This window comes from Ascaphus truei, chromosome 22, assembly GCF_040206685.1.
Source record: "Ascaphus truei isolate aAscTru1 chromosome 22, aAscTru1.hap1, whole genome shotgun sequence".
Classification (NCBI taxonomy): domain Eukaryota; kingdom Metazoa; phylum Chordata; class Amphibia; order Anura; family Ascaphidae; genus Ascaphus; species Ascaphus truei.
The window spans coordinates 15361997-15389627 of record NC_134504.1 but is presented as its reverse complement, the minus strand read 5'-3'; the positions used below and the strand labels follow the sequence as shown (position 1 = coordinate 15389627).

Below are 27631 nucleotides of genomic sequence, written 5' to 3'. Positions count from 1 at the left end.
TGTGCCACCTTCATTCCCCTTGCCTGGTGTAACCTTACAGAGCCAGGCAGTAGGAACAGAGATCCCTCTGTTCAGGTTGGCGTCGTTTCTGGGGCAGCTCGGCCCCCGGAGTTATTATCAGAGGTCCAGGAGCACAGAGAGTAGCACAGCTCACTGATACCCCCCTGCAATGCCCAGGGGCACAGCTCACTGATACCCACCTGCAATGCCAAGGGGCACAGCTCATTGATACCCACCTGCAATGCCAAGGGGCACAGCTCATTGATACCCACCTGCAATGCCCAGGGGCACAGCTCATTGATACCCACCTGCAATGCCAAGGGGCACAGCTCACTGATACCCACCTGCAATGCCAAGGGGCACAGCTCATTGATACCCACCTGCAATGCCCAGGGGCACAGCTCATTGATACCCACCTGCAATGCCAAGGGGCACAGCTCACTGATACCCACCTGCAATGCCCACGGGCACAGCTCACTCTGATACCCACCTGCAATGCCAAGGGGCACAGCTCACTGATACCCATCTGCAATGCCAAGGGGCACAGCTCACTCTGATACCCACCTGCAATGCCAAGGGGCACAGCTCACTGATACCCACCTGCACAGCTCACTGATACCCACCTGCAATGCCCACGGGCACAGCTCACTCTGATACCCACCTGCAATGCCCAGGGGCACAGCTCACTGATACCCACCTGCAATGCCAAGGGGCACAGCTCACTGATACCCACTGGCAATGCCAAGGGGCACAGCTCACTGATACCCACCTGCAATGCCAAGGGGCACAGCTCACTGATACCCACCTGCAATGCCAAGGGGCACAGCTCACTGATACCCACTGGCAATGCCAAGGGGCACAGCTCACTCTGATACCCACTGGCAATGCCCAGGGGCACAGCTCACTGATACCCACCTGCAATGCCAAGGGGCACAGCTCACTGATACCCACCTGCAATGCCAAGGGGCACAGCTCACTCTGATACCCACCTGCAATGCCAAGGGGCACAGCTCACTGATACCCACCTGCAATGCCAAGGGGCACAGCTCATTGATACCCACCTGCAATGCCCAGGGGCACAGCTCACTGATACCCACCTGCAATGCCAAGGGGCACAGCTCATTGATACCCACCTGCAATGCCAAGGGGCACAGCTCACTGATACCCACCTGCAATGCCAAGGGGCACAGCTCACTCTGATACCCACCTGCAATGCCAAGGGGCACAGCTCACTGATACCCACCTGCAATGCCAAGGGGCACAGCTCATTGATACCCACCTGCAATGCCAAGGGGCACAGCTCACTGATACCCACCTGCAATGCCAAGGGGCACAGCTCACTCTGATACCCACTGCAATGCCCAGGGGCACAGCTCACTGATACCCACCTGCAATGCCAAGGGGCACAGCTCACTCTGATACCCACTGCAATGCCCAGGGGCACAGCTCACTGATACCCACCTGCAATGCCAAGGGGCACAGCTCACTCTGATACCCACTGCAATGCCCAGGGGCACAGCTCACTGATACCCACCTGCAATGCCAAGGGGCACAGCTCACTCTGATACCCACTGCAATGCCATGGGGCACAGCTCACTGATACCCACCTGCAATGCCAAGGGGCACAGCTCACTCTGATACCCACCTGCAATGCCCACGGGCACAGCTCACTCTGATACCCACCTGCAATGCCAAGGGGCACAGCTCACTCTGATACCCACTGCAATGCCCAGGGGCACAGCTCACTGATACCCACCTGCAATGCCAAGGGGCACAGCTCACTCTGATACCCACTGCAATGCCCAGGGGCACAGCTCACTGATACCCACCTGCAATGCCAAGGGGCACAGCTCACTCTGATACCCACTGCAATGCCCAGGGGCACAGCTCACTGATACCCACCTGCAATGCCAAGGGGCACAGCTCACTCTGATACCCACTGCAATGCCCAGGGGCACAGCTCACTGATACCCACTGGCAATGCCAAGGGGCACAGCTCACTGATACCCACTGGCAATGCCAAGGGGCACAGCTCACTGATACCCACCTGCAATGCCAAGGGGCACAGCTCACTGATACCCACTGGCAATGCCAAGGGGCACAGCTCACTCTGATACCCACTAGCAATGCCCAGGGGCACAGCTCACTCTGATACCCACTGGCAATGCCAAGGGGCACAGCTCCCTCTGATACCCACTAGCAATGCCCAGGGGCACAGCTCACTCTGATACTCACTGGCAATGCCCAGGGGCACAGCTCCCTCTGATACCCACTAGCAATGCCCAGGGGCACAGCTCACTCTGATACCCACTGGCAATGCCCAGGGGCACAGCTCCCTCTGATACCCACTAGCAATGCCCAGGGGCACAGCTCACTCTGATACCCACTGGCAATGCCCAGGGGCACAGCTCACTCTGATACCCACTAGCAATGCCCAGGGGCACAGCTCTCTGATACCCACTGGCAATGCCCAGGGGCACAGCTCACTCTGATACCCACTGCAATGCCAAGGGGCACAGCTCACTGATACCCACCTGCAATGCCAAGGGGCACAGCTCACTCTGATACCCACCTGCAATGCCAAGGGGCACAGCTCACTGATACCCACCTGCAATGCCAAGGGGCACAGCTCATTGATACCCACCTGCAATGCCCAGGGGCACAGCTCACTGATACCCACCTGCAATGCCAAGGGGCACAGCTCATTGATACCCACCTGCAATGCCAAGGGGCACAGCTCACTGATACCCACCTGCAATGCCAAGGGGCACAGCTCACTCTGATACCCACCTGCAATGCCAAGGGGCACAGCTCACTGATACCCACCTGCAATGCCAAGGGGCACAGCTCATTGATACCCACCTGCAATGCCAAGGGGCACAGCTCACTGATACCCACCTGCAATGCCAAGGGGCACAGCTCACTCTGATACCCACTGCAATGCCCAGGGGCACAGCTCACTGATACCCACCTGCAATGCCAAGGGGCACAGCTCACTCTGATACCCACTGCAATGCCCAGGGGCACAGCTCACTGATACCCACCTGCAATGCCAAGGGGCACAGCTCACTCTGATACCCACTGCAATGCCCAGGGGCACAGCTCACTGATACCCACCTGCAATGCCAAGGGGCACAGCTCACTCTGATACCCACTGCAATGCCATGGGGCACAGCTCACTGATACCCACCTGCAATGCCAAGGGGCACAGCTCACTCTGATACCCACCTGCAATGCCCACGGGCACAGCTCACTCTGATACCCACCTGCAATGCCAAGGGGCACAGCTCACTCTGATACCCACTGCAATGCCCAGGGGCACAGCTCACTGATACCCACCTGCAATGCCAAGGGGCACAGCTCACTCTGATACCCACTGCAATGCCCAGGGGCACAGCTCACTGATACCCACCTGCAATGCCAAGGGGCACAGCTCACTCTGATACCCACTGCAATGCCCAGGGGCACAGCTCACTGATACCCACCTGCAATGCCAAGGGGCACAGCTCACTCTGATACCCACTGCAATGCCCAGGGGCACAGCTCACTGATACCCACTGGCAATGCCAAGGGGCACAGCTCACTGATACCCACTGGCAATGCCAAGGGGCACAGCTCACTGATACCCACCTGCAATGCCAAGGGGCACAGCTCACTGATACCCACTGGCAATGCCAAGGGGCACAGCTCACTCTGATACCCACTAGCAATGCCCAGGGGCACAGCTCACTCTGATACCCACTGGCAATGCCAAGGGGCACAGCTCCCTCTGATACCCACTAGCAATGCCCAGGGGCACAGCTCACTCTGATACTCACTGGCAATGCCCAGGGGCACAGCTCCCTCTGATACCCACTAGCAATGCCCAGGGGCACAGCTCACTCTGATACCCACTGGCAATGCCCAGGGGCACAGCTCCCTCTGATACCCACTGGCAATGCCCAGGGGCACAGCTCACTCTGATACCCACTGGCAATGCCCAGGGGCACAGCTCACTCTGATACCCACTAGCAATGCCCAGGGGCACAGCTCTCTGATACCCACTGGCAATGCCCAGGGGCACAGCTCACTCTGATACCCACTAGCAATGCCCAGGGGCACAGCTCCCTCTGATACCCACTGGCAATGCCAAGGGGCACAGCTCACTGATACCCACCTGCAATGCCCAGGGGCACAGCTCACTCTGATACCCACTGCAATGCCCAGGGGCACAGCTCTCTGATACCCACTGACCATGCTAACCCAGTGGCATTGAGGCATTTAGATCTCTATTACAGTACATCTCACGTTTCATAAGAAAACTGACATTTACTATAAATGTGGCTCAATCAGTGGCTCAATCAGCGGCTCAGTCTTTGACTGGCCAACTCCAGTCCTCAAGGACCATCAACAGGTCAGGTATTGGGGATATCCCTGCTTCAGCACAGGAGGCTCAATCAGTGGCTCAGCCTTTGACTGTTCCACCTGTGCTGAAGCAGGGATATCCATAACAGCTGGCCTGTCGGTGGCCCTTGAGGACTGAGTTTGAGACCCCCGCTTTAAAGCTCAAGTCTTAGAATTACCGATGAGAAAGTGCATATATTTGTATTTTCCCCCTTGTAAGAAAAACGAGCGACCGTTGCATTTATGAGTTGTTTTATTTAACGGCATGTTACCCAGATAATGTTTTTACGTGTACGTGCCCTGGCTTTGCATTTTGTGAAGACAAATGAAATAAGCACGTTATTAGTAAGCGTGTATGAGGCCAGCGCTGCTGAATGTGTAACCGCGCCTGCCAGGGACAATGATATTTATTTACACTGCATCTGATAAAACCCTCCCCGTTCCCCTCACACCTCCCTCCTCTGTCCTTTCTTTATCTCTCTGTCATTATTACATTTCCAACTCGCGATCCCCGTATCCTCCTCCTCCTTCCATCTCGCACACATTCGCCCCCTCCCAATGCCCCTCTGCCTTTTATCTGTACCCGCTGGAATTACAGCCTCGCGCTCATAAAATGCAGCTCCCTTTTGTGCCGGAGCCTGCGCCGTCTCTCGCCCGAGACGCCAGGCTGACTCGCGCCCAATCAGTGCCCTCACCCCCCCAGGGGATGGCTCTTCCCAGCATCCTCCGCTTGCGCAGTGAACTGGAATCGTGGAGAAACCCAGAAGCTCGCTGAACATGTAACTTATTCCACGCCCATCCCTGAGCAATCCCATCCCCATTTTTGGGGAGGGGGTGGGAGGGGGGGGGGGGCGGGGGTCGGGGCATGTAATTTTGTGCTGGAGACATCTTCTTGCTGTTTCAGTTTTTTTGTTTGTTTTTGTTTTTAAATCTGGCGCTTCGTTCAAAGGCGTTGGAAATATTAAATGTCTGGGAGATTAAAATGGAGTTCTCCCCAGAGCCGTCCACAGGTTAAAATTCAGAAGTTAAAAAATGAAGAAAATCATGATTTTTAACAGGCGCAAAAAAAAAAAACCCCGCAGGAAATGCTCAGTGGGCCAAGATACGAATATTATATGAGTTCAACTCACACAGGTTTCTGGGGGGAGGTTGCTCCTGTAATCGGGCGCGCTTAATACAGTTCTGCGCAGGATCACCAAGAGTTCCACAGTATCACTGACTGCATGAAACGCGTGTTCAATAAAAATGTAATCCATGTCACTTTGATAGAGGCCGACAACTGTGACTCTTAGGCTGCGTCCATAGGACAGTCAGCGCTGAGCTGTGCGGACGCTCCGCGATGAGCCCCGTCATCCTCAATGAGGATGTCTTGAGAGGGGGCTCCCGCGAGCGTCCGCAGGCGTGCTGAGGCGCAGGGATTTTCAGCCATCAGAACCTGTTTCTGAGCGCGCTGTCGGCTGAAAACCTCCAATCAGAGCGAAGCAGCGTCACGGCGCCGACGTCGGCGCTCCGCGGGCTATTGGCCCAGTGACGTCAGTGCCCCGCCTCCCGATCGCGCACGCTGGCTCGCCTGCTAGTTCATGCAATCGCTCCTGATTGCGCAGACGAGCCTCCGCGTCAGCGCGGAGGAGCGCGGCTCCCCCCTCTATGGACGCAGCCTAATGGAGCCTCCCAGAAATAGTTTTATACTATCGCAGATCCATGTTTATACTGATAATATCCTCTCCTGTTACAGGCGCTTAGAGTGTCAGCTCTGCAGGGTAGGTCCCCCTCTGTGCTGCTGTTCTCTGGGTGTGGCGTGTAACACGCTCGGTGTCTTCTTACAGATGGTGGTTCTGATGGACCCAATGGAAGATCCAGATGACATTCTGAGAGCCAACCGCTCCCGTGAGAAGTCCTACATGTTTGACGTGGCCTTCGACTACACTGCGACGCAGGTATTGTCCGGTGTTCGCGGTGCTGTACACTTTTGTGGGGGCCTGTGACATGGGAGAGAGGCGAGGGGAAGAGAGAGAACCCCTGAGAGGAGAGGGGAAGGGAGGGCAGCAGTATACACAGCGCTTTACAAAATTACACTATGAGGTCAATGAATGACCCTGCCCTGAAGAGATTACGATTTAAGTGGTAAGTTGGGAAGCTTAGAGACATAGGCGTAAAAGTGCATTATTAAAAGTGCTGTCAGGGAGGTCAAGGGCATCTGGAGGTCGTAGTAGCTTCTTTTAGGAGGTGAGTTTTTCGGCTGGGCTTTGAATTGGGGAAAATGGAGGTGCATGGTGGATATTGAGTGGAAGAGCGATCCATAGGTAGGGAGAGATTAGTGAAAAGGGGTTGAGTTAGGAGAGGGCTGGAGAGGTAAATGTAGTAGCGTAACTACCGCCCGGGCAGGTCCTGGGGACCCCAACTCGGGGGAGGGCGCCGAAGGGAGCCCAGACCCTCCCGACTTTTGATGGATCATCACACGAACACCCGGTTCGACCCACAATCAGAGTTTAGAACGGATCGGATCTCGAAAAACAGTGGCACTGTTTTTTCGAGAACCGATCCGTTACTCTGATCGTAGGTCGAGCCGGGCGCTCGTATGAATGACTCACCGGCCATCGCCGCGCATGCAGCCAGTGACTCGCTACACGCGCATGTGCGTTGATGGGGTGAGTCATTCACATGAGCGGCCGGCTCGACCTACGATCAGAGTGACGGATCAGATCTCGAAAAAACAGTGTTACTGGCTACATGTGCAGGCGCGGTGATGGTGGTGAGTCATGCATAGTCACTTGTACAGTACAGTCCCAGTTGTCACGTGTGTGTGTTCAGTTCTGATGACTTTGGAGTTTCAAACGTGTTATGTGAAGGGCCCACTAAATTTTGTGCCGGGGAGCCCCTTATGGTGTAGTTACAGGTAAAAGGAGCAAGAGATGAGTAAGGGTGTAACGAGAAGAGTTTGCTATATAGGACAACACAAATTGCATCATGTTACTGTTATGTTACCGTCACCATCCCTAATAAATGGATAACACAGATCTGATATGAGACACAGTCTTTCTCTTCCTGTGTATGATGGAGAGACGCGGCACACAGAGTTTGGCTCAGCTGGCATGCCCGGGTTCCCCAAGGCACAGACTGGCACGGTGCCAGTAACCATTAGCTAGATTTTCCAGGAATCCGTCCCCCAGCGGCACTATCCCTTGTGCTTTCTCTCACTATTGTTAACGACTTAACTGCAAGGGATGTGCAACAAAATATTTGGGTACCCATGTGTAAAACAACCCGCAGCCGTGGCTAGGACCAGGCTGCCCCGGGAATAGAGGAAGGTCGGGGGAGGAGGACGTGTTCCAGAGGAGACAGAGAGACTGGCGCCTCTCCTGGTACCGTCTCTGCTCCGCGGCCTAACAGATGGGTCCTTGTTACCTGCCAACATCTACAGAAGGGTCAGTGGAGGATAGGAAGCGGTCAGCCGAGGATAGGAAACGGTCAGCCGAGGATAGGAAGGGGTCAGCCTAGGATAGGAAGCGGTCAGCCGAGGATAGGAAGCGGTCAGCCGAGGATAGGAAGCGGTCAGCCGAGGATAGGAAGGGGTCAGCCGAGGATAGGAAGGGGTCAGCCGAGGATAGGAAGGGGTCAGCCGAGGATAGGAAGGGGTCAGCCGAGGATAGGAAGCGGTCAGCCGAGGATAGGAAGCGGTCAGCCGAGGATAGCAAGCGGTCAGCCGAGGATAGCAAGCGGTCAGCCGAGGATATGAAGCGGTCAGCCGAGGATATGAAGGGGTCAGCCGAGGATAGGAAGCGGTCAGCCGAGGATAGGAAGCGGTCAGCCGAGGATAGGAAGCGGTCAGCAGAGGATAGCAAGCGGTCAGCCGAGGATAGGAAGCGGTCAGCAGAGGATAGCAAGCGGTCAGCCGAGGATATGAAGGGGTCAGCCGAGGATAGGAAGGAGTTCAATAAAAATGCCAGTGGTAGATTTCCCCCAGTGCAGTGGGATTTTTAGCCCTTTTTCAGACCCATGGCCCTGACCCCTCTTGATGCGGTGTGAAGCCACTGCCCAGTGCTGGGGAAGAGTTGAGCTCCATTCAAACAAGTGGAGCTAAAATCTCTATTGGGTGGATTGGGACCCGATTTATTCCCTGGCATGGAAGGAGTTAAAAATCCAGGTGTACAACGACCCTCGTGCAGCACAGGGGGGCGGCGGGAAGGTCTCTGCTTCTCTCTCGTGTGTACGTCTCGTCTCTGTCTCCCTGGAGCCTAATCTGCACTGACCCGCTCACGCTCAGCCCCATGGCCCATTATTTAACATGCGGAGCTACAGCCCTTCCCAGTGCCGGGGCCGGAATGGGTCTTATTGCATAGCAGTGCTTAGTTAATATGGCCTTATTTCCTGATGTACGCTCTTCCTTTCGCTCTCTCTGCCCATGTAATCTCTCTCTCTCTCTCTCTCTCTGCCCATGTAATCTCGCTCTCTCTCTCTGCCCATGTAATCTCGCTCTCTCTGCCCATGTAATCTCGCTCTCTCTCTCTGCCCATGTAATCTCTCTCTCTCTCTCTGCCCATGTAATCTCGCTCTCTCTGCCCATGTAATCTCGCTCTCTCTGCCCATGTAATCTCGCTCTCTCTGCCCATGTAATCTCGCTCTCTCTGCCCATGTAATCTCGCTCTCTCTGCCCATGTAATCTCTCTCTGCCCATGTAATCTCTCTCTCTCTCTGCCCATGTAATCTCGCTCTCTCTGCCCATGTAATCTCGCTCTCTCTGCCCATGTAATCTATCTCTCTGCCCATGTAATCTATCTCTCTGCCCATGTAATCTCGCTCTCTCTGCCCATGTAATCTCGCTCTCTCTCGGCCCATGTAATCTCGCTCTCTCTGCCCATGTAATCTCGCTCTCTCTGCCCATGTAATCTCGCTCTCTCTGCCCATGTAATCTCGCTCTCTCTCTGCCCATGTAATCTCGCTCTCTCTGCCCATGTAATCTCGCTCTCTCTGCCCATGTAATCTCGCTCTCTCTGCCCATGTAAACTCGCTCTCTCTGCCCATGTAATCTCGCTCTCTCTCTGCCCATGTAATCTCGCTCTCTCTCTGCCCATGTAATCTCGCTCTCTGACCATGTAATCTATCTCTCTGCCCATGTAATCTCGCTCTCTCTGCCCATGTAATCTATCTCTCTGACCTGTAATCTATCTCTCTGCCCATGTAATCTCGCTCTCTCTGCCCATGTAATCTATCTCTCTGCCCATGTAATCTCGCTCTCTCTGCCCATGTAATCTATCTCTCTGCCCATGTAATCTCGCTCTCTCTGCCCATGTAATCTATCTCTCTGCCCATGTAATCTATCTCTCTGCCCATGTAATCTCGCTCTCTCTGCCCTTGTAATCTCGCTCTCTCTCTGCCCATGTAATCTCGCTCTCTCTGCCCATGTAATCTCGCTCTCTCTGCCCATGTAATCTCGCTCTCTCTGCCCATGTAATCTCGCTCTCTCTCTGCCCATGTAATCTCGCTCTCTCTGCCCATGTAATCTCGCTCTCTCTGCCCATGTAATCTCGCTCTCTCTGCCCATGTAATCTCGCTCTCTCTGCCCATGTAAACTCGCTCTCTCTGCCCATGTAATCTCGCTCTCTCTCTGCCCATGTAATCTCGCTCTCTCTCTGCCCATGTAATCTCGCTCTCTGCCCATGTAATCTCGCTCTCTCTCTGCCCATGTAATCTCGCTCTCTCTCTGCCCATGTAATCTCGCTCTCTCTGCCCATGTAATCTCTCTCTCTGCCCTGCCCATGTAATCTCGCTCTCTCTGTCCATGTAATCTATCTCTCTGCCCATGTAATCTATCTCTCTGCCCATGTAATCTCTCTCTCTGCCCGTGTAATCTCGCTCTCTCTGCCCATGTAATTTTGCTCTCTCTCTGCCCATGTAATCTCGCTCTCTCTCTCTGCCCATGTAATCTATCTCTCTGCCCATGTAAACTTGCTCTCTCTCTGCCCATGTAATCTATCTCTCTGCCCTGTAATCTATCTTTCTGCCCATGTAATCTCGCTCTCTCTGCCCATGTAATCTCGCTCTCTCTGCCCATGTAATCTCGCTCTCTCTGCCCATGTAATCTCTCTCTCTCTCTGCCCATGTAATCTCTCTCTCTGCCCATGTAATCTCGCTCTCTCTGCCCATGTAATCTCGCTCTCTCTGCCCATGTAATCTCGCTCTCTCTGCCCATGTAATCTCTCTCTCTCTCTCTCTCTGCCCATGTAATCTCGCTCTCTCTGCCCATGTAATCTATCTCTCTGCCCATGTAATCTATCTCTCTGCCCATGTAATCTCGCTCTCTCTGTCCATGTAATCTATCTCTCTGCCCATGTAATCTATCTCTCTGCCCATGTAATCTATCTCTCTGCCCATGTAATCTCGCTCTCTCTGCCCATGTAATCTCGCTCTCTCTGCCCATGTAATCTCGCTCTCTGCTCATGTAATCTCGCTCTCTCTGCCCATGTAATCTCGCTCTCTCTGCCCATGTAATCTCGCGCTCTCTGCCCATGTAATCTCTCTCTCTGCCCATGTAATCTCTCTCTCTGCCCATGTAATCTCTCTCTCTGCCCATGTAATCTCTCTCTCTGCCCATGTAATCTCTCTCTGCCCATTTTATCTCGCTCTCTGCTCATGTTATCTTGCTCTCTCTCTGCCGTGTATCTCGCTCTCTCTCTGGCCCGTGTAATCTCTCTCTCTCCCCGTGTAATCTCCCTCTCTGCTCTGCCTGTGTAATCTCGCTCTCTCTGCCCGTGTAATCTCGCTCTCGCTCTCTCTGCCCGTGTAATCTCGCTTTCTCTCCCCGTGTAATCTCGCTCTCTGTCTCTGCCCGTGTATCTCGCTCTCTCTCTCTGCCCCGTGTAATCTCGCTCTCTTTGCCCGTGTTATCTCGCTCTCTCTCTCTCTGCCCGTGTTATCTCGCTCTCTCTCTCTCTGCCGTGTAATCTCGCTCTCTCTTTGCCGCATGTAATCTCGCTTTAACGTCCTCCTCCTCTCCCTTTCTCTATATTCCCCGTCCTCCTCTCTTCCTCCTGTCTCTATACTCCCCCTCCTGCCTCCCTCTTTATCCGAGTTCCCTCTTTGCACATTTCTCTCCTCTTCTTCCCATCCTACTCTCTCCCCCATCCTCCTCTCTCTCTCTCCTTCCATCTCCTCCTCTCTCTCTCTCCTTCCTTCCCATACTCCTCCTCCCCTCCTCTCTCTCTCTCTCCTTCACCATCCTCCTCTCTACCCCTCCTCTCTCTCTTCTCCTTGCACCATCCTTCTCTCTCCCCTCCTCTCTCTCTCCTTCCCCATCCTCCTCTCTCCCCTCCTCTCTCTCTCTCTCTTCCTTCCCCATCCTCCTCTCTCCCCTCTTCTCTCTCTCTCTCCTTCCCCATCCTCACTCTCTCCCCTCCTCTCTCTCTCTCCTTCCCCATCCTCCTCTCTCTCTCCTTCCCCATACTCCTCCCTCCCCTCCTCTCTCTCTTTCCTCCTTTCCCATCCTCCTCCCTCCCTCCTCACTCTCTCTCTCCTTCACCATCCTCTCTCTCCCCTCCTCTCTCTCTCCCTTCACCATCCCTTCTCTCTCCTTCTCTCTCTCTCCTTCCCCATCCTCCTCTCTCCCCTCCTCTCTCTCTCTCTCTCTCCTTCCCCATCTCCTCTCTCCCCTCTTCTCTCTCTCTCTCCTTCCCATCCTCCTCTCTCCCCTCCTCTCTCTCTCCTTCACCATCCTCCTCTCTCCCCTCTCTCTCTCTCTCCTTCCCATCCTCCTCTCTCCCCTCCTCTCTCTCTCTCTCCTTCCCCATCCTCCTCTCTCCCCTCCTCTCTCTCTCTCCTTCCCATCCTCCTCTCTCCCCTCCTCTCTCTCTCTCTCCTTCCCCATCCTCCTCTCTCCCCTCCTCTCTCTCTCTCTCCTTCCCCATCCTCCTCTCTCCCCTCTTCTCTCTCTCTCCTCTCTCTCTCTCCTTCACCATCCTCCTCTCTCCCCTCCTCTCTCTCTCTCCTTCCCCATCCTCCTCTCTCCCCTCTTCTCTCTCTCCTCCCTTCCCCATCCTCCTCTCTCCCGTCCTCTCTCTCTCTCTCTCTCTCCCCATCTCTCTCTCTCTCTCTCTCTCTCTCTCTCCACATCTCTCTCTCTCTCCACATCTCTCTTTCTCTCGCCCCATCTCTCTCTCTCCCATCTCTCTCTCCATCTCTCTGTCTTCCCCATCTCTCTGTCTCTCCCCATCTCTCTCTCCCCATCTCTCTCTCTCTCCCCATCTCTCTCTCTCTCCCCATCTCTCTCTCCCATCTCTCTCTCTCTCCCCATCTCTCTCTCTCCCCACCTCTCTCTCTCCCCCACCTCTCTCTCTCCCCATCATGCGTTTGCTTTCTCTGCTCTCACAGCGATTCTCTTTGCACTTTCTTCTTTGAGTGAACGTGGAGTCTGGTACACAGACGTTCCTCGTCGTGCTAAGCCCAGCGAGCGATAAAGATCACTAGTGCAGTGCAGCGTTGCCCCTATGTGATGAGGACGAGCCCCTGCTCTAGACAAAGTATCTCTCTCCCAAAGCACAAGTATATACATTAAAACAAAGCATTATCCCCGATTCCTGCATATCCTCTCTCCACCCTGGCTTTCCCTTCTGTGATCAGTTTCCCATACGCTCTTTATCTTTGGGATAACGTATAAGGGCGACTTATTCTTTCCTTTGCAGCCAGTGCCTACAGCTGGGACCTAAATCATGTTTTTTAGGAGTTCTATCTCTGGAGATTGACTTCCATTCTGTCTTCTCCTTACAGCCTTCTTGCCCTATGGTCTAACCCAGGGGCGGCCAACTCCAGTCCTCAAGGGCCACCAACAGTTCAGGTTTTCAGGATATCCCTGTTTCAGCACAGGTGGCTCAATCAGTGGCTCAGTTGAAGGCTGAGTCACCTGTGCTGAAGCAGCAGCTGATTGAGCCACCTGTGCTGAAGCAGGGATATCCTGCAAACCGTGTTGGTGCCCTTTAGGACGGGAGTTGGCCACTCTTGGTCTAACCTCATACTCCGCATTAATCCCCTTTGTGCCGGAATGTAGCGTGCCGGGTCATACTCCGTCTCTGTTATTGGGGTTCTCTAGCCGGACACTCCTGCTCTCCCTTTCTGTCACTCTCTCCTCCCTGTCTTTGCGAGGAATCTCTGCCTTTGACCCCCGGCCTCTTATCCACGAGTCTCTTCAATAAGAAAGGGGAGAGAGGAAACCCAAGGCCAGCTAGAGATAGAGTTACCTCCTTGGAGGGATCATGTGGCTGCTCTGGGCTCCTGTTACCTCTTCACTTCTACTCATCTGGTACCTCCTACATCTCCCCACCTGGACTCCTATCCCCTTCACTGGGTACTCCGCTCTGAAAGAGCTGCTCGGTGGAGAATATAAACATGCCAGTGGCCCAGAAAGCAGTAACGTGTAAGACATCCAGTGAGTAAGACTTCCATCGGGCTATGGAGACTGCCTTTCAAAAGGTTAGAGAGCTCTCCAATGAGTGTGTGAGGCTACCTCCCAGCAGGTGAGGCAGCCGTCCACAAGAGGTAGACTAGGTCCACATGAGTGGGACTCACTTGGAATAAGTACAACTTGCTCCACATGAGTGAGACTTCTTTACAGCGAGGCTGCCCACAAATTCATGACCCTACCTTCCAATGAGTGAGACTCGTTCCAAAAGAGGAAGACTGCTCTTCCAACGAGTGACACTGGCTTGGGAGTGACACTGTGCTACATTGAGAGAGATCAAGGAGTGAGCGGGTCCTCAAGTGACTTAGCATAATGAGAAACCCGCCAGGGTCCCTCTGCCATTAACCCAATTTCAACGCTCTCTCCCAACTCTCACAGGACACAGTGTATCGGCAGACCACCAAAGGCCTGATTGAAGGAGTGATCTCCGGATACAACGCCACCGTATTTGCCTACGGCCCCACAGGTGTGTAATTCCCATCACCTTAACCCCTTCACTGCTAGCACGCAGAGCAACGGGCTCCAGGCCCAGCGGCAGTGACGTGGTTAAAGCGGAAAGTCACGGCCCACGTGTTTTGTTGTTTATGATCTCGCCTTTTAACTGTCCCGCACACACACAGTCTATGTACAGCAAAGCGATGACTTGGATGTGGTCCAGTTTCTGTCGGCCATGTTGTTTTATCCCAGAAAAAAATGAGATAGGCCTCCTTTCGCGAGGCTTGGGTTCTCAGCATGCAAAACAAACAAACATTGATTGATAGAAGCCCAAAGATGGCCACTGACAGGAAGTGATCACTGATTGGCCCTCCCGCAGGAAACTGCCTGGTGACCATAATGACCGTGACCTAATCCCTTTTATTTTTTACATATGTATTTTTGGAGGGTTCTGGAACTCTCGCGACTCTTTAACCTCTCTGCACACCCCAAACCTCCGACTGTACCTGTTTTATTCTCTGGTGCTGAAGCTGGGCTATCCTTAAAACCTGACCTGTTGGGGAGGGGGGGGGGGGGAGGGGGGTGGGAGGGTCTTGAGGGCTAGAGTTGAGCCACCCCTGTCCTAAACCCCTTCCGTCCCCCCTCCCGCCCCCCTACAGGATGTGGGAAGACCTACACCATGCTGGGCACGGATCGGGAGCCTGGAATTTATATCCGCACACTGAATGACCTCTTCAAGGCCATCGAGGAGACCAGCGATGATATGGAGTACGAGGTCTCAATGTCTTACCTGGAGGTAAGAGGAGGGGTCCCCCGGACCTTGTACGACCCCTTGTCTGCCAGCGGGGCCCGCAACGCATCCTACATAATCCCAATCTTATACTATATTAGTGAAAGCACTGTATGTTTGCCTGCCTGGATGTCCGGTGTCCCTAGGGAAATCTCATTGGTCCCTTGGGCCGCCCGCCCCCGCACACCTCTCATTGGCCTGAGGCGGAGTGACGGGCCAAAAAAAACACACCCACACACACACACACACCAGTGTCACCACACACAGTGTCACCACACACAGTGTCACACACACACAGTGTCACACACACACAGTGTCACACACACACACACACACACACACACACACACACACACACACAGTGTCACACACGGTGTCACACACACACACACACACACACACACACACACACACACACACACACACACACACACACACCTCCCTGAACATCGTGACCCGCGCGCACCCTCCTCCTCTCCCCGTGTCTCCCGCGCTTTCACCCCGCTCCCCCCCCCCCCGGCGCCGCTACAGTCAGCGGGACACACACTATTATTACCGATTCAGCGCCCCCCCACCCAGTGTCAGCGGCCGTGCGAGACCCCCCCCTCTATATCTCCCACCTCTCCCCCCCACACATATACATGCCCCCCCTCCCCGGCGCTCACAACTCACCCCCTCCCCGGCGGGGGAACAGCCAGTGGCCAGGCAGCCTGCCTCGCGGCACCGAGTGCCCAAGATGGCGGCGGCCTCACTCGCGGCGGTGGCCTCACTCGCGGCGGTGGCCGGAAGCCTCCCTGTTCCCGCGCTTTCAGTCCCCCCGCCCCCCCCGGCGCGCCTACAGTCAGCGGGGGAGCGAGCGCCCGGGACACAGCGGGGGAGCGGCCACGACACGCTGCCTCCCGCCTCAGATCCACGTGGGACCTGCCGGACGGGTGAGTGAGCGGCCTTCACCTCCCCTCACCCCCCTTCACCTCCCCTCACCCCCCTTCACTCCACTTCCCCTCACTTCCACCCCCCTTCACCTCCCTCCACCCCCCCCTTCACCTCCCCTCCACCCCCCCCTTCACCTCCCCTCCCTTCACCTCCCCTCACCCCCTTCACCTCCCCTCACCCCCCTTCACCTCCCCTCACCCACCCCTTCACCTCCCCTCACTCCACTTCCCCTCCCTTCCACATCCCCTTCACCTCCCCTCCACCTCCCCTCCACCCCCCCTCCACCCCGCTTCACCTCCCCTCCACCCCCTTCACCTCCCCTCCACCCCCCTTCACCTGCCCTCCACCCCCCTTCACCTGCCCTCCACCCCCCCTTCACCTCCCCTCCACCCCCCTTCACCTCCCCTCCACCTCCCCTTCACCTCCCCTTCACCTCCCCTCCACCCCCCTTCACCTCCCCTCCACCCCCCTTCACCTCCCCTCCACCCCCCTTCACCTCCCCGCCACCCCCCTTCACCTCCCTGCCACCCCCCCCCTTCACCTCCCCGCCACCCCCCTTCACCTCCCCTCCACCCCCCCTTCACCTCCCCTCCACCCCCCCTCCACCCCCCCTTCACCTCCCCTCCACCCCCTTCACCTCCCCTCCACCCCCCCTCACCTACCCTTTACCTCCACTCCACCCCCCCTTCACCTCCACTCCACACCCCCTTCACCTCCCCGCCACCCCCCCCCTTCACCTCCCCGCCACCCCCCCCCCCTTCACCTCCCCGCCACCCCCCCCTTCACCTCCCCGCCACCCCCCCCCTTCACCTCCCCGCCACCCCCCCCCCCTCCACCTCCTCTACACCTTCACCTCCCCTCCACACCACCTTCACCTCCCCTCCACGCCCCCTTCACCTCCCTCCACACCCCCTTCAGCTCCCCTCCACACCCCTTCACCTCCCCTCCACCCCCCTTCACCTCCCCTCCACCCCCCTTCACCTCCCCTCCACCCCCCTTCACCTCCCCTCCACCCCCCTTCACCTCCCCTCCACCCCCCTTCACCTCCCCCTCCCACCTCCCCTTCCCACCGCCTCCCCCCCCTTCCCACCGCCTCCCCCCCCTTCCCACCGCCTCCCCCCCCTTCCCACCGCCTCCCCCACTTCCCACCGCCTCCCCCCCCTTCCCACCGCCTCCACCCCCCTTCCCACCGCCTCCCCCCCCCCTTCCCACCGCCTCCCGCCCCTTCACACCGCCTCCCCCCCCCTTCCCACCGCCTCCCCCCCCCTTCCCACCGCCTCAGCCCCCCCTTCCCACCGCCTCCCCCCCCTTCCCACCGCCTCCCCCCCCCCTTCCCACCGCCTCCACCCCCCCTTCCCACCGCCTCCACCCCCCCTTCCCCTTCCCACCTCCTCCCCTTCACACCACCTCCCACCTCCCCCCACCCGCCGCACGCATTCAACAGACAACCCACACACTCGACACACACCTGCCGCATCCTGCCCCTACGCAACAATATCACTGACCAGCTGTCACCCACACTCGCCACACACCCGCCGCCTCACACCCTAGCAGGACCCAACCCACAGCCAGCACTCACTACCCACGCGCCACCCGTACTGAACACCCATCCGCCGCCTCACACACGCTCACACCCTAGGAAGACACACGCCTCACATTTTCACATCACTTATGTCACCAAAATATACATTGTACTGTGGTGTGTTTACAATAAACCATTTTTATACAACATCGTATTACATTTTCTTCCATCTTTCTTTTCAACATTATTATGAAACCTTTACAACAAATACTCACCTATTGTTCCACCATTTATAAATAATACTACCTACTACGCATTTACATCCCGGGCAACGCCGGGTCTCTCAGCTAGTAATCCCTATTTCTCTTGCTTTGAAGTTACCAGTCCTAGGATATAACATATTGGTCGCCTAAGGACTTATTGGGGTCAATTTACTGAAGCCCCCAGGGGGTAAAAACTGGTACCAGATAACAGCAGCAGATTTATCAGGGAAAACAAATCCTGTTAAAGTAAATCGATTTTCCGTTTATAAATCTGGTGCTGTTCCTTTGCACTGATTGTGCCCCGGGTTTTGCACGCCACAGACGTCCGTGAATAATCCCCAGTGCCGACACGGGAACAGAAATGTACAATTATAAGTAACACGTTGCTGGATATTTGGATACTTCTGGGGTCCCAGCAGGTCAGGCAGATTTAGGGGTTCACGTCCCGCGTGGCTGCCCAGGCAGATTTAGGGGTGCACGTTCTTCGTGGCTGCTCAGGCAGGTTGAGGGGTGCACGTCCCGTGTAACTGCACAGGCAGATTTAGGGGTGCACGACCTGGTGTGGCTGCCCAGGCAGGTTGAGGGGTGCATGTCCCATGTGGCTGCCCGGGCAGGTTGAGGGGTGCACGCTCCATGTGGCTGCCCGGGCAGGTTGAGGGGTGCACGTCCTGTGTGGCTGCCCGGGCAGGTTGAGGGGTGCACGTCCCATGTGGCAGGTTGAGGGGTGCACGCCCCATGTGGCTGCCCAGGCAGGTTGAGGGGTGCACGTCCCATGTGGCTGCCCGGGCAGGTTGAGGGGTGCACGTCCCATGTGGCAGGTTGAGGGGTGCACGCCCCGTGTGGCTGCCCAGGCAGGTTGAGGGGTGCACGTCCCATGTGGCTGCCCGGGCAGGTTGAGGGGTGCACGTCCTGTGTGGCTGCCCGGGCAGGTTGAGGGGTGCACATCCCATGTGGCAGGTTGAGGGGTGCACGTCCCATGTGGCTGCCCGGGCAGGTTGAGGGGTGCACGTCCCATGTGGCTGCCCGGGCAGGTTGAGGGGTGCACGCCCCGTGTGGCTGCCCGGGCAGGTTGAGGGGTGCACGCCCCGTGTGGCTGCCCGGGCAGGTTGAGGGGTGCACGCCCCGTGTGGCTGCTCGGGCAGATTTAGGGGTGCACGTCCCATGTGGCTGCCCGGGCAGGTTGAGGGGTGCACGCCCCGTGTGGCTGCCCGGGCAGGTTGAGGGATGCACGCCCCGTGTGGCTGCCCGGGCAGATTTAGGGGTGCACGTCCCATGTGGCTGCCCGGGCAGGTTGAGGGGTGCACGTGCCGTGTGGCTGCCCGGGCAGGTTGAGGGTGCACGCCCCGTGTGGCTGCCCGGGCAGGTTGAGGGGTGCACGTGCCGTGTGGCTGCCCGGGCAGGTTGAGGGGTGCACGCCCCGTGTGGCTGCTCGGGCAGGTTGAGGGGTGCACGCCCCGTGTGGCTGCCGGGGCAGGTTGAGGGGTGCACGCCCCGTGTGGCTGCTCGGGCAGATTTAGGGGTGCACGTCCCATGTGGCTGCTCGGGCAGATTTAGGGGTGCACGTCCCATGTGGCTGCCCAGGCAGATTTAGGGGTGCACGTCCCATGTGGCTGCCCGGGCAGGTTGAGGGGTGCACGCCCCATGTGGCTGCCCAGGCAGGTTGAGGGGTGCACGCCCCATGTGGCTGCCCAGGCAGGTTGAGGGGTGCACGCCCCATGTGGCTGCCCAGGCAGGTTGAGGGGTGCACGCCCCATGTGGCTGCCCGGGCAGGTTGAGAAGCAGAAACGGAGTTGGTACCATGTCTTGTTTGCACGATGATAACATGATTCACTCCGTCACTCCCTCGTCTCCAAGAAAGGACATTGTTAGCCTGAGGAGCGTCTTGTGGATCAGATTCACATTGATAAACACAAACACTGCACGCATCTCCATAGCTCAAATGTCTCCGAACACCTTCTCCGTTGCCCACGCCGCCTGCATAGCCTATCGCGCAGCGGCCCTGCGTTATCGGGCAGATAATCTCCCTGGTGACCGGCACAGGTGAGATTCTGTGTCAGAGCTTTATTGCCCGGTGCAATATTGACACATTAGACTCGCTGGAAGGGCAGCCAGATAATCGCCACACCAGGAAACCAGGGGGAACAGAAGCGTGAAATCAGATGGGAAGCGTGAAGGAGCCAATAACCCCTGCAGCGCCAGAGGGTTTCTGCAACCGCCCCTTTGGCCCAGAGGCTGTCAATTCTGTGGCTACGTGGGCAGATATAAGGGGGTATATACCCTTCGTATTGAATGCCCCAATAATGGGAACGGCGCGTCAACCAATAAATGTATTCCTTAAATCTACTATCTGTCTACTATTCTGGTCTGATGAGTGGGGGCAGATTCTGTATCCATCAAACTGGCTCCGAGACAGCTCCGCGTCCTCCCGCTGAGTCACGTCTGGCTTCTTGTCCCCAAACAGATCTACAATGAGATGATCCGGGATCTACTGAACCCATCGCTGGGTTACCTGGATCTGCGGGAGGACTCCAAGGGCGTGATCCAAGTAGCCGGCATTACGGAGGTGTCCACCATCAACGCCAAAGAGGTCATCTTTAGTTTTGGGATGTTCAGAAACGGGGGGCCCCCTCTCCAAGCTTCAGAGGGAGACGGGGGACTATGCTGACGTGGGGACGGGTGGCATTTCTTCCGCAAACTTTTCATATAGTCAAGAAAAGGCGTACAAAACAATAGGGGAAAGGGCAACATGATAAATAAGATCCATCGTGGCCGGCTGGGTTAGGTTGGGTTGGCTACGTAGGAACACGAGCGGAAAAAGGACTCCCGAAAGATGTGGTCCCTCAGTGGTATCCACTGACCTTTGATCCATCGTAGGCTTCAGTTCTCTGGTATAGCTAATTATATTCAGGATATATCACAGTGAAATGAATATTTACACCATTTGGGGAGATTTCAGAGGATCTGGCTCTGATGGGGCACTTTATTTAAAGCTATTAACACTTGACATCTCAATACCGGGGGGGAGGATCTGTGGAACTGTTTTCATCTTGCTACGCTTAACCCTGTGCTTACCAATCTTCATACTCTGAGATATAGTGTTGCCTATCGAGAGCATTTCAGCCATCTAGCTGTTTGAACATTAAGGGTATTAACCTATGTGATACGTGACAGCATATTAACAAACATCTACTCATCGCTGACTTTATTTAGCAGAGTACCCAATTACAGGGAGATCAACACTGGCAATCTAGCACTCACTGACGTTATCCCACATGAGGCATCAATGCCACATACCAGCACGACAAGTTCCCACTCTATGTTTTTCTTGATTAATATAATAACATTTGTTTATTTTATATCAATTATTAGTGGAGGTTGAGTGCATCTTTCTCCTCTCGTGTTCCTACCAATATATTACCCCCAGATAGCACCCCTCCAGTACGAAAATGAAAACATTAAAATCACACTGAGCGGAGCAGAGACCACCTTCTTCTTTGGGGTGGCTAAGTAACATAGTAACGTAGTAACGTAGTAGCGTAGTAACATAGTACTTTAGGTTAAGAAAGATCTATGTCCATTGAGTCCAATCTTTGGTCACTTCTCTCTGAGCCAGATACCCATCCCATATTTCTGGGGATTTCACGGGAACGGCACCAGAGATCAACTTGAACGTTATAGTGGTAACTCAATTATCAGGAACGGTGCTAGGATGTGATCAGGGCTTCTTATGCCACTTTTCCTCATAAAACTGGAGTATTGTTGTACTTTAGATACAAATTAATTTGTCTTTGCTAAGGTCCCTGCACTCTTCCCCCGCACCCCCTGCCCCCTACAGAAACATCAGTTTGGGGTTAAATTCCCTACCTCTGCATTCCACTGTCCTGTAACCTAACCTCCTGCAGTGCCACTGGAATCTAGCTCACCTGTGTCACGCGTGTCCCCTCAGATCATGCAGCTGCTGATGAAAGGAAACAAGCAAAGGACGCAAGAACCCACTGCGGCCAACAAGACCTCCTCCCGGTCCCACGCCATCCTGCAGGTCACCGTGAGGCAGAAGAGCCGGGTCAAGAACATCACACAGGAGGTCCGCGTGGGCCGGCTCTTCATGATCGATCTGGCTGGATCGGAGAGGGCATCTCAGGTACCCCGCAGGGTCCTCAAACCTAGACCTGTCATGGTGCCACCTGCTTGGACCACTTTGTGATCCATGTATAAGAGGGCAGCTGGCACTCATAGACAACCTTTGCCCGGGCCCCCTGGGAGCTCACCTTGGTATTGGGATTCAGGCTGAAAAATCCTGGAAGTTAAAGCTCTAACCTAGAACCTGGCCAGAGGAGTCACATTCTCCTCCCTCTGTGGTTCTAGATTAAAGGGGCGTCAACCCAACCGTGTGGTTCCAGGCAGTTACATGTTGAGGGATCTAGCTGATAATCAGTTCGGGAGGGGGCCTGCAACATTTTGCTGGCATTAGCCGTTTGTATATGCGTATATTTGTACTGATACGGTGCTGGCTATATACGCAGTGCTAGCCGCATACAGAGAGGAATCCTGTTCCAAAGAGCTTGCAATCTAGGAGACACGATGCATCGCCTCTATGGCAGTGAAAGGGTTTATCCCAGGCCGAGCCCTCCTGCCGTCTCTCCTGACTCCTGCTTCTTTATTTGAAACCTGATGCGGAGCTCAGGAGGACAAAGGACTCTCTGGCTGCGCTTGCGCGTCTCCTGTCGCTGAACGCAAACTTGGCGATGGGTTTATTTTGGTGAGAGAGGGGACAGCGCCACCTTGTGGCTCTGAGATGCCAGGGTCTCACTTCTATTTCTGCGTTAAAAGTGCTGGGACATGCACCTGTCTTTGGCGCTAATATGGCAGGCGGCGTTCTGGCACTGAAGGGGTTAAAAAAGGGTGTGTATCTAAGCAGAGTCATAATACATGTCACTGTCCGCTCTGCTATTCCAATAAAGACAGCACTGCTTACACACACACACACACACACACACACACACACACACACACACACACACACACACACACAGACAGACACACAGACACACACACACAGACACAGACAGTTCTGTCACCGTACCTGCAGCTCACTCTGCTATTCCAGTAAAGACATCACTGCTTACAGACACACACAGACACACACACAGACACACACACACACACAGACACAGACACACACACACACAGACACACACACACACACACAGACACAGACACACACAGACACACACACACAGTTCTGTCACCGTACCTGCAGCTCACTCTGCTATTCCAGTACTGACTGACCTCCCACCACACCCCTTTCACTGCGCCTCGCTCCTTCCACGGATTCCCCTCTGCTCCATCACCGCGTCCCCTGCTAGTTCTGCATTGAACCCCACTTTCACACAAATCTATTACTGCACCCATTATTCTTGCCCTGCCCCCCCCATCCCTCCACTGCTCCTCCACTGCACAATATCAATAATATAATCATATTTCCCTCTCTCTGTAATGCATGAACAGCTGCTGCCGCACGGGGTAGGACCGGGCCAACTAGCTTTCCAAAAAGGGGGCAGATCAGAGCCAAAAAGAATTGGGAGCAAAAGGGCCACAACAGTATTGTAATGTCATTTAAAAGGATTGGCAGCTTATTATGCTTCCACGATTTGTTAGCACTTATAACGCCCACACCATATATATATATATATATTTATATGACCTTAGCTTACAAGTGAATTAAATAAAATGGGCTTCGCTGCCTGAGCCACTACAAGTAAAATGAGCAAAAGTAGACCGTACAAAGGTCGCACCAAAGGTCACGGGCGGAGTTTGGCCCACCGGCCGCCAGTTGAGTGGCTCTGTAAGTCTTAGTGCATCCCTCGGTCTGCTCTGGCCGGGAAAAGGTTATCAAACGCAGGTGCACGCGCGGCCGGAAAAAAAACGGTACATTTAAAAAATTAAAAGTCGGGACAAAGTCCCAAAAGAACGGGGCGTCTGGTCACCCTACGTATAGTTAAATACTTATCTGTATAACTTCTCTTAAGCAACGGTCATTTAGTGCAATTCTTTGGCCAAAGTATTTTAAGCCTGTAACCATTTCCCGGTATGGCCCATCTGTAGGACCCTTACACTGCTGCCCCTACACACCGCTCCCATAATGGAGGGGGAGCTGTCTTATAGACCGGTCATTTACTGGTGCTTAGCAAGAGCTGCAATCAAAAAGCTGGGATGGGCGAGCTTGGAAACAGGGAGGGGAGGTCGCTAACCTTCATGGTTGACCAACTGAAATTAACAAACGGTCACTGTATGCTCAGAACCCAAATCCTCCACATCATATACATTGTGTCAAAGAGAGGAAGACTAGGCTACTAGGGAAAGGTGAAGGACAAAGCCAGCCCCTCGCCCGTCTTTCCTGAATTGCTGTGTCTCCCTGGTTCATCTTTCCGTCTCTCTTCCTCCGGCTGTTGCTGCAGACTCAGAACCGAGGGCAGCGTATGAAGGAAGGAGCCCACATCAACAGGTCACTGCTGGCGCTGGGGAACTGTATCAACGCCCTGAGTGAACGAGGAGGCAACAAATATGTCAACTACCGAGACAGCAAGCTGACCAGGCTGCTGAAGGTACGCCGCCCGCCCGTTCCCAACGCTCCCCGCCGCGATCAATACAAGAGGGCCACTCGTCAAGGGAGTTTCACTTCAAGGGAGGATACGATTTATATTAGAGAAGATAGGAGTCATTTAACTCCTCCCCAATCTCTCTGATTGACCCTACCCGACCTGTCTGATTGACCATACCCAACTTGTCGGACCCTACTCAACCTCTCTGATTGACCCTACCCAACCTCTCTGATTGACCCTACCCAACCTCTCTGATTGACCCTACCCAACCTCTCTGATTGACCCTACCCAACCTCTCTGATTGACCCTACCCAACCTCTCTGATTGACCCTACCCAACCTCTCTGATTGACCCTACCCAACCTCTCTGATTGACCCTACCCAACCTCTCTGATTGACCCTACCCAACCTCTCTGATTGACCCTTTCCAACCTCTCTGACCCGAGCCAACCTGTCTGATTGACCGGACCCAACTGCTCAGATTGACCCTTCCCAACCTCTCTGGCTGGCCCTACCCAACCTGTCTTATTGACGCTACCCAACCTGTCTGATTGACCCTCCCCAAATCATGATTGCACGTCTCTGGTGTCAAAGATAGAGCAAAACACTTTGATATATTGACAAGATAAACATAACTCTTTATAGCAGCTTTTCTCCAGTCTGGATGCACAGGGGAAGATTCATGAACGGGCTTTCACATAAATGGGTATTTTCACACGTACGGTCATTTCATGAATCCTAGGGGTTCAAATCCCAGTGTTCACTCTCCTCAGGCAACAAACGAGTGTAAGCTCTTCAGGGCAGGGAATTATTGTGCCTGCAACCTTCTATGTACAGCACTACATACACTGTCAATGCTATGTAAGAAAAAAATATGAATAGCATCATATAGACCTGTGTACCTTGAATAAACTGGACATTGTCCTTGTATCTGGGGTAATTTCCCAGTCCCTCACCGGCTTGTCCTTCCCTTGCCAGGACTCCTTGGGTGGGAACAGCCGTACGGTGATGATCGCTCACATCAGTCCTGCCAGCATTGCCTTTGAGGAGTCCCGGAACACTCTCACCTACGCCGACCGTGCCAAAAACATCAAGACTCGGGTACACACGAGTGCGCTCACACACGGCTCCATAGCCATCCCACGGCCGGAGGGGCCTCCAAGGCCAAGTCATTTGCTAGTGGCCCCTAAAACAGCAAAGGGGATCAAAGGCCATATTTACTAAATGGGGTTAAGCCTTCGGGCACATTCAATTGAATTCAAATTAGTAGACCTTACAGTACCATATTAAATGAATGTCTCCATTGGGGGTAATTTTTGGGGCAGGGGATATTGTTCATATTATACCACCGTGTTCCTATATCTGGTTTGATTCTTCTTGTTTCCTTTCTCTACGTTTACACGTTCGTCACTTCTCGATCGTTTATGATTTACGTTCTTGCGCTCTCTTTCTCTTCTATGCGCTCTCTGTCCCTCTCTCTACTTCTTTCTCTGTTTCTTTCTCTCTTTCTCTCACTCTCTCTTCTGACCTCAGCCCTTCTCTCTCTTGTATCGTGTCCTGCTTGTTCCACCTCTCTGTACTTCTCCATCTTGCTGTCTTCTCTCTATTCCAGGGGTGGCCAACTCCAGTCCACAAAAGCCACAAAGAGGTCAGGTTGTAAGGATATCCCAGCTTCAGCACAGGTGGCTTAATCAGTGGCTCAGTCAACGACTGCACCACCTGTGCTAAGACCTGACCTATTGGTGGCCCTTGAGGACTGGAGTTGGCCACCTCTGCTCTATTCTCTCTCACCTTCCTGCCTTCTCTTGGTCCTCTAGGTCAAGAGGAACCTTCTCAACGTCTCATACCACATCGCCCAGTACACGAGCATCATCTCTGACCTGCGGAATGAGATTCACCGGCTCAAGCAGAAGATTGACGAACAGGGACTTAAGAAGACCAGGGGCGAGAGGAGCGACATCCGCAACATTCAAGGTAACTCCGGCTCCCCATAATCAGAAGTAGCTGCAGTGCATTCTGGTTATTGTAATTCTCAGCTCCCAATGCATTATGGCTCTTGTAGTTCTCAGTTCCCAGTGCATGTTGGTTCCTGTAGTACTTAGATCCCAGTGCATGCTGGTTCCTGTAGTACTTAGATCCCAGTGCATGCTGGTTCCTGTAGTACTTAGATCCCAGTGCATGCTGGTTCCTGTAGTACTTAGATCCAGGTACATGCTGGTTCCTGTAGTACTTAGATCCCAGTGCGTGCTGGTTCCTGTAGTACTTAGATCCAGGTACATGCTGGTTCCTGTAGTACTTAGATCCCAGTGCGTGCTGGTTCCTGTAGTACTTAGATCCCAGTGCATGCTGGTTCCTGTAGTACTTAGATACCAGTATGTGCTGGTTCCTGTAGTACTTAGATCCCAGTGCGTGCTGGTTCCTGTAGTACTTAGATCCCAGTGCATGCTGGTTCCTGTAGTACTTAGATCCCAGTGCATGCTGGTTCCTGTAGTACTTGGATACCAGTATGTGCTGGTTCCTGTAGTACTTAGATCCCAGTGCATGCTGGTTCCTGTAGTACTTAGATCCCAGTGCATGCTGGTTCCTGTAGTACTTAGATCCCAGTGCATGCTGGTTCCTGTAGTACTTAGATCCCAGTGCATGCTGGTTCCTGTAGTACTTAGATCCCAGTGCGTGCTGGTTCCTGTAGTACTTAGATCCCAGTGCATGCTGGTTCCTGTAGTACTTAGATCCCAGTGCGTGCTGGTTCCTGTAGTACTTAGATCCCAGTGCATGCTAGTTCCTGTAGTACTTAGATCCCAGTGCGTGCTGGTTCCTGTAGTACTTAGATCCCAGTGCGTGCTGGTTCCTGTAGTACTTAGATCCCAGTGCGTGCTGGTTCCTGTAGTACTTAGATCCCAGTGCATGCTGGTTCCTGTAGTACTTAGATCCCAGTGCATGCTGGTTCCTGTAGTACTTAGATCCCAGTGCGTGCTGGTTCTGGGATTCCAGAACCTGTGGGGATCAGCTAGACAAGAAGGTAAACATAGTTTCAAAAGTGGATAGAAATGTTAGGATGTCTACAGATGGGCGACTGTATCCCACACCACCCGGAGATCTTACACGATGCTCATCCAGTGTGTGAGTGACCCGGTGCTTTTAACTGCGAGTAAAGTACCCCAAAGGTTCTTCTTAATATAGACATCCCTGCAAACGTGTCCTCCTCTTCCCCACCCCCAGCACCCACCGGTCCGGTCCTGATTGCTGTGTCCTTCTC

The 27631-nt window shown here is 54.4% G+C and overlaps 1 protein-coding gene across 2 annotated transcripts in view; it reads left to right on the top strand.

Annotated features, from left to right (window-relative positions):
- KIF19 (kinesin family member 19) overlaps nucleotides 1-27631 on the top strand; it is a 75096-nt gene that overhangs the window by 24404 nt on the left and 23061 nt on the right. For both annotated transcript variants that reach the window (XR_012789879.1, XM_075580076.1), the window contains exons 3-10: nucleotides 6210-6320; nucleotides 14210-14297; nucleotides 14926-15062; nucleotides 20236-20361; nucleotides 21721-21915; nucleotides 24233-24379; nucleotides 25354-25476; nucleotides 26193-26349. Coding sequence is in view for 1 of the 2 variants with exons in the window: in XM_075580076.1 (XP_075436191.1) it covers nucleotides 6210-6320; nucleotides 14210-14297; nucleotides 14926-15062; nucleotides 20236-20361; nucleotides 21721-21915; nucleotides 24233-24379; nucleotides 25354-25476; nucleotides 26193-26349 (1084 nt within the window). In the remaining variant the exon portion in view is untranslated. The remainder of the gene's footprint in view (nucleotides 1-6209; nucleotides 6321-14209; nucleotides 14298-14925; nucleotides 15063-20235; nucleotides 20362-21720; nucleotides 21916-24232; nucleotides 24380-25353; nucleotides 25477-26192; nucleotides 26350-27631) is intronic.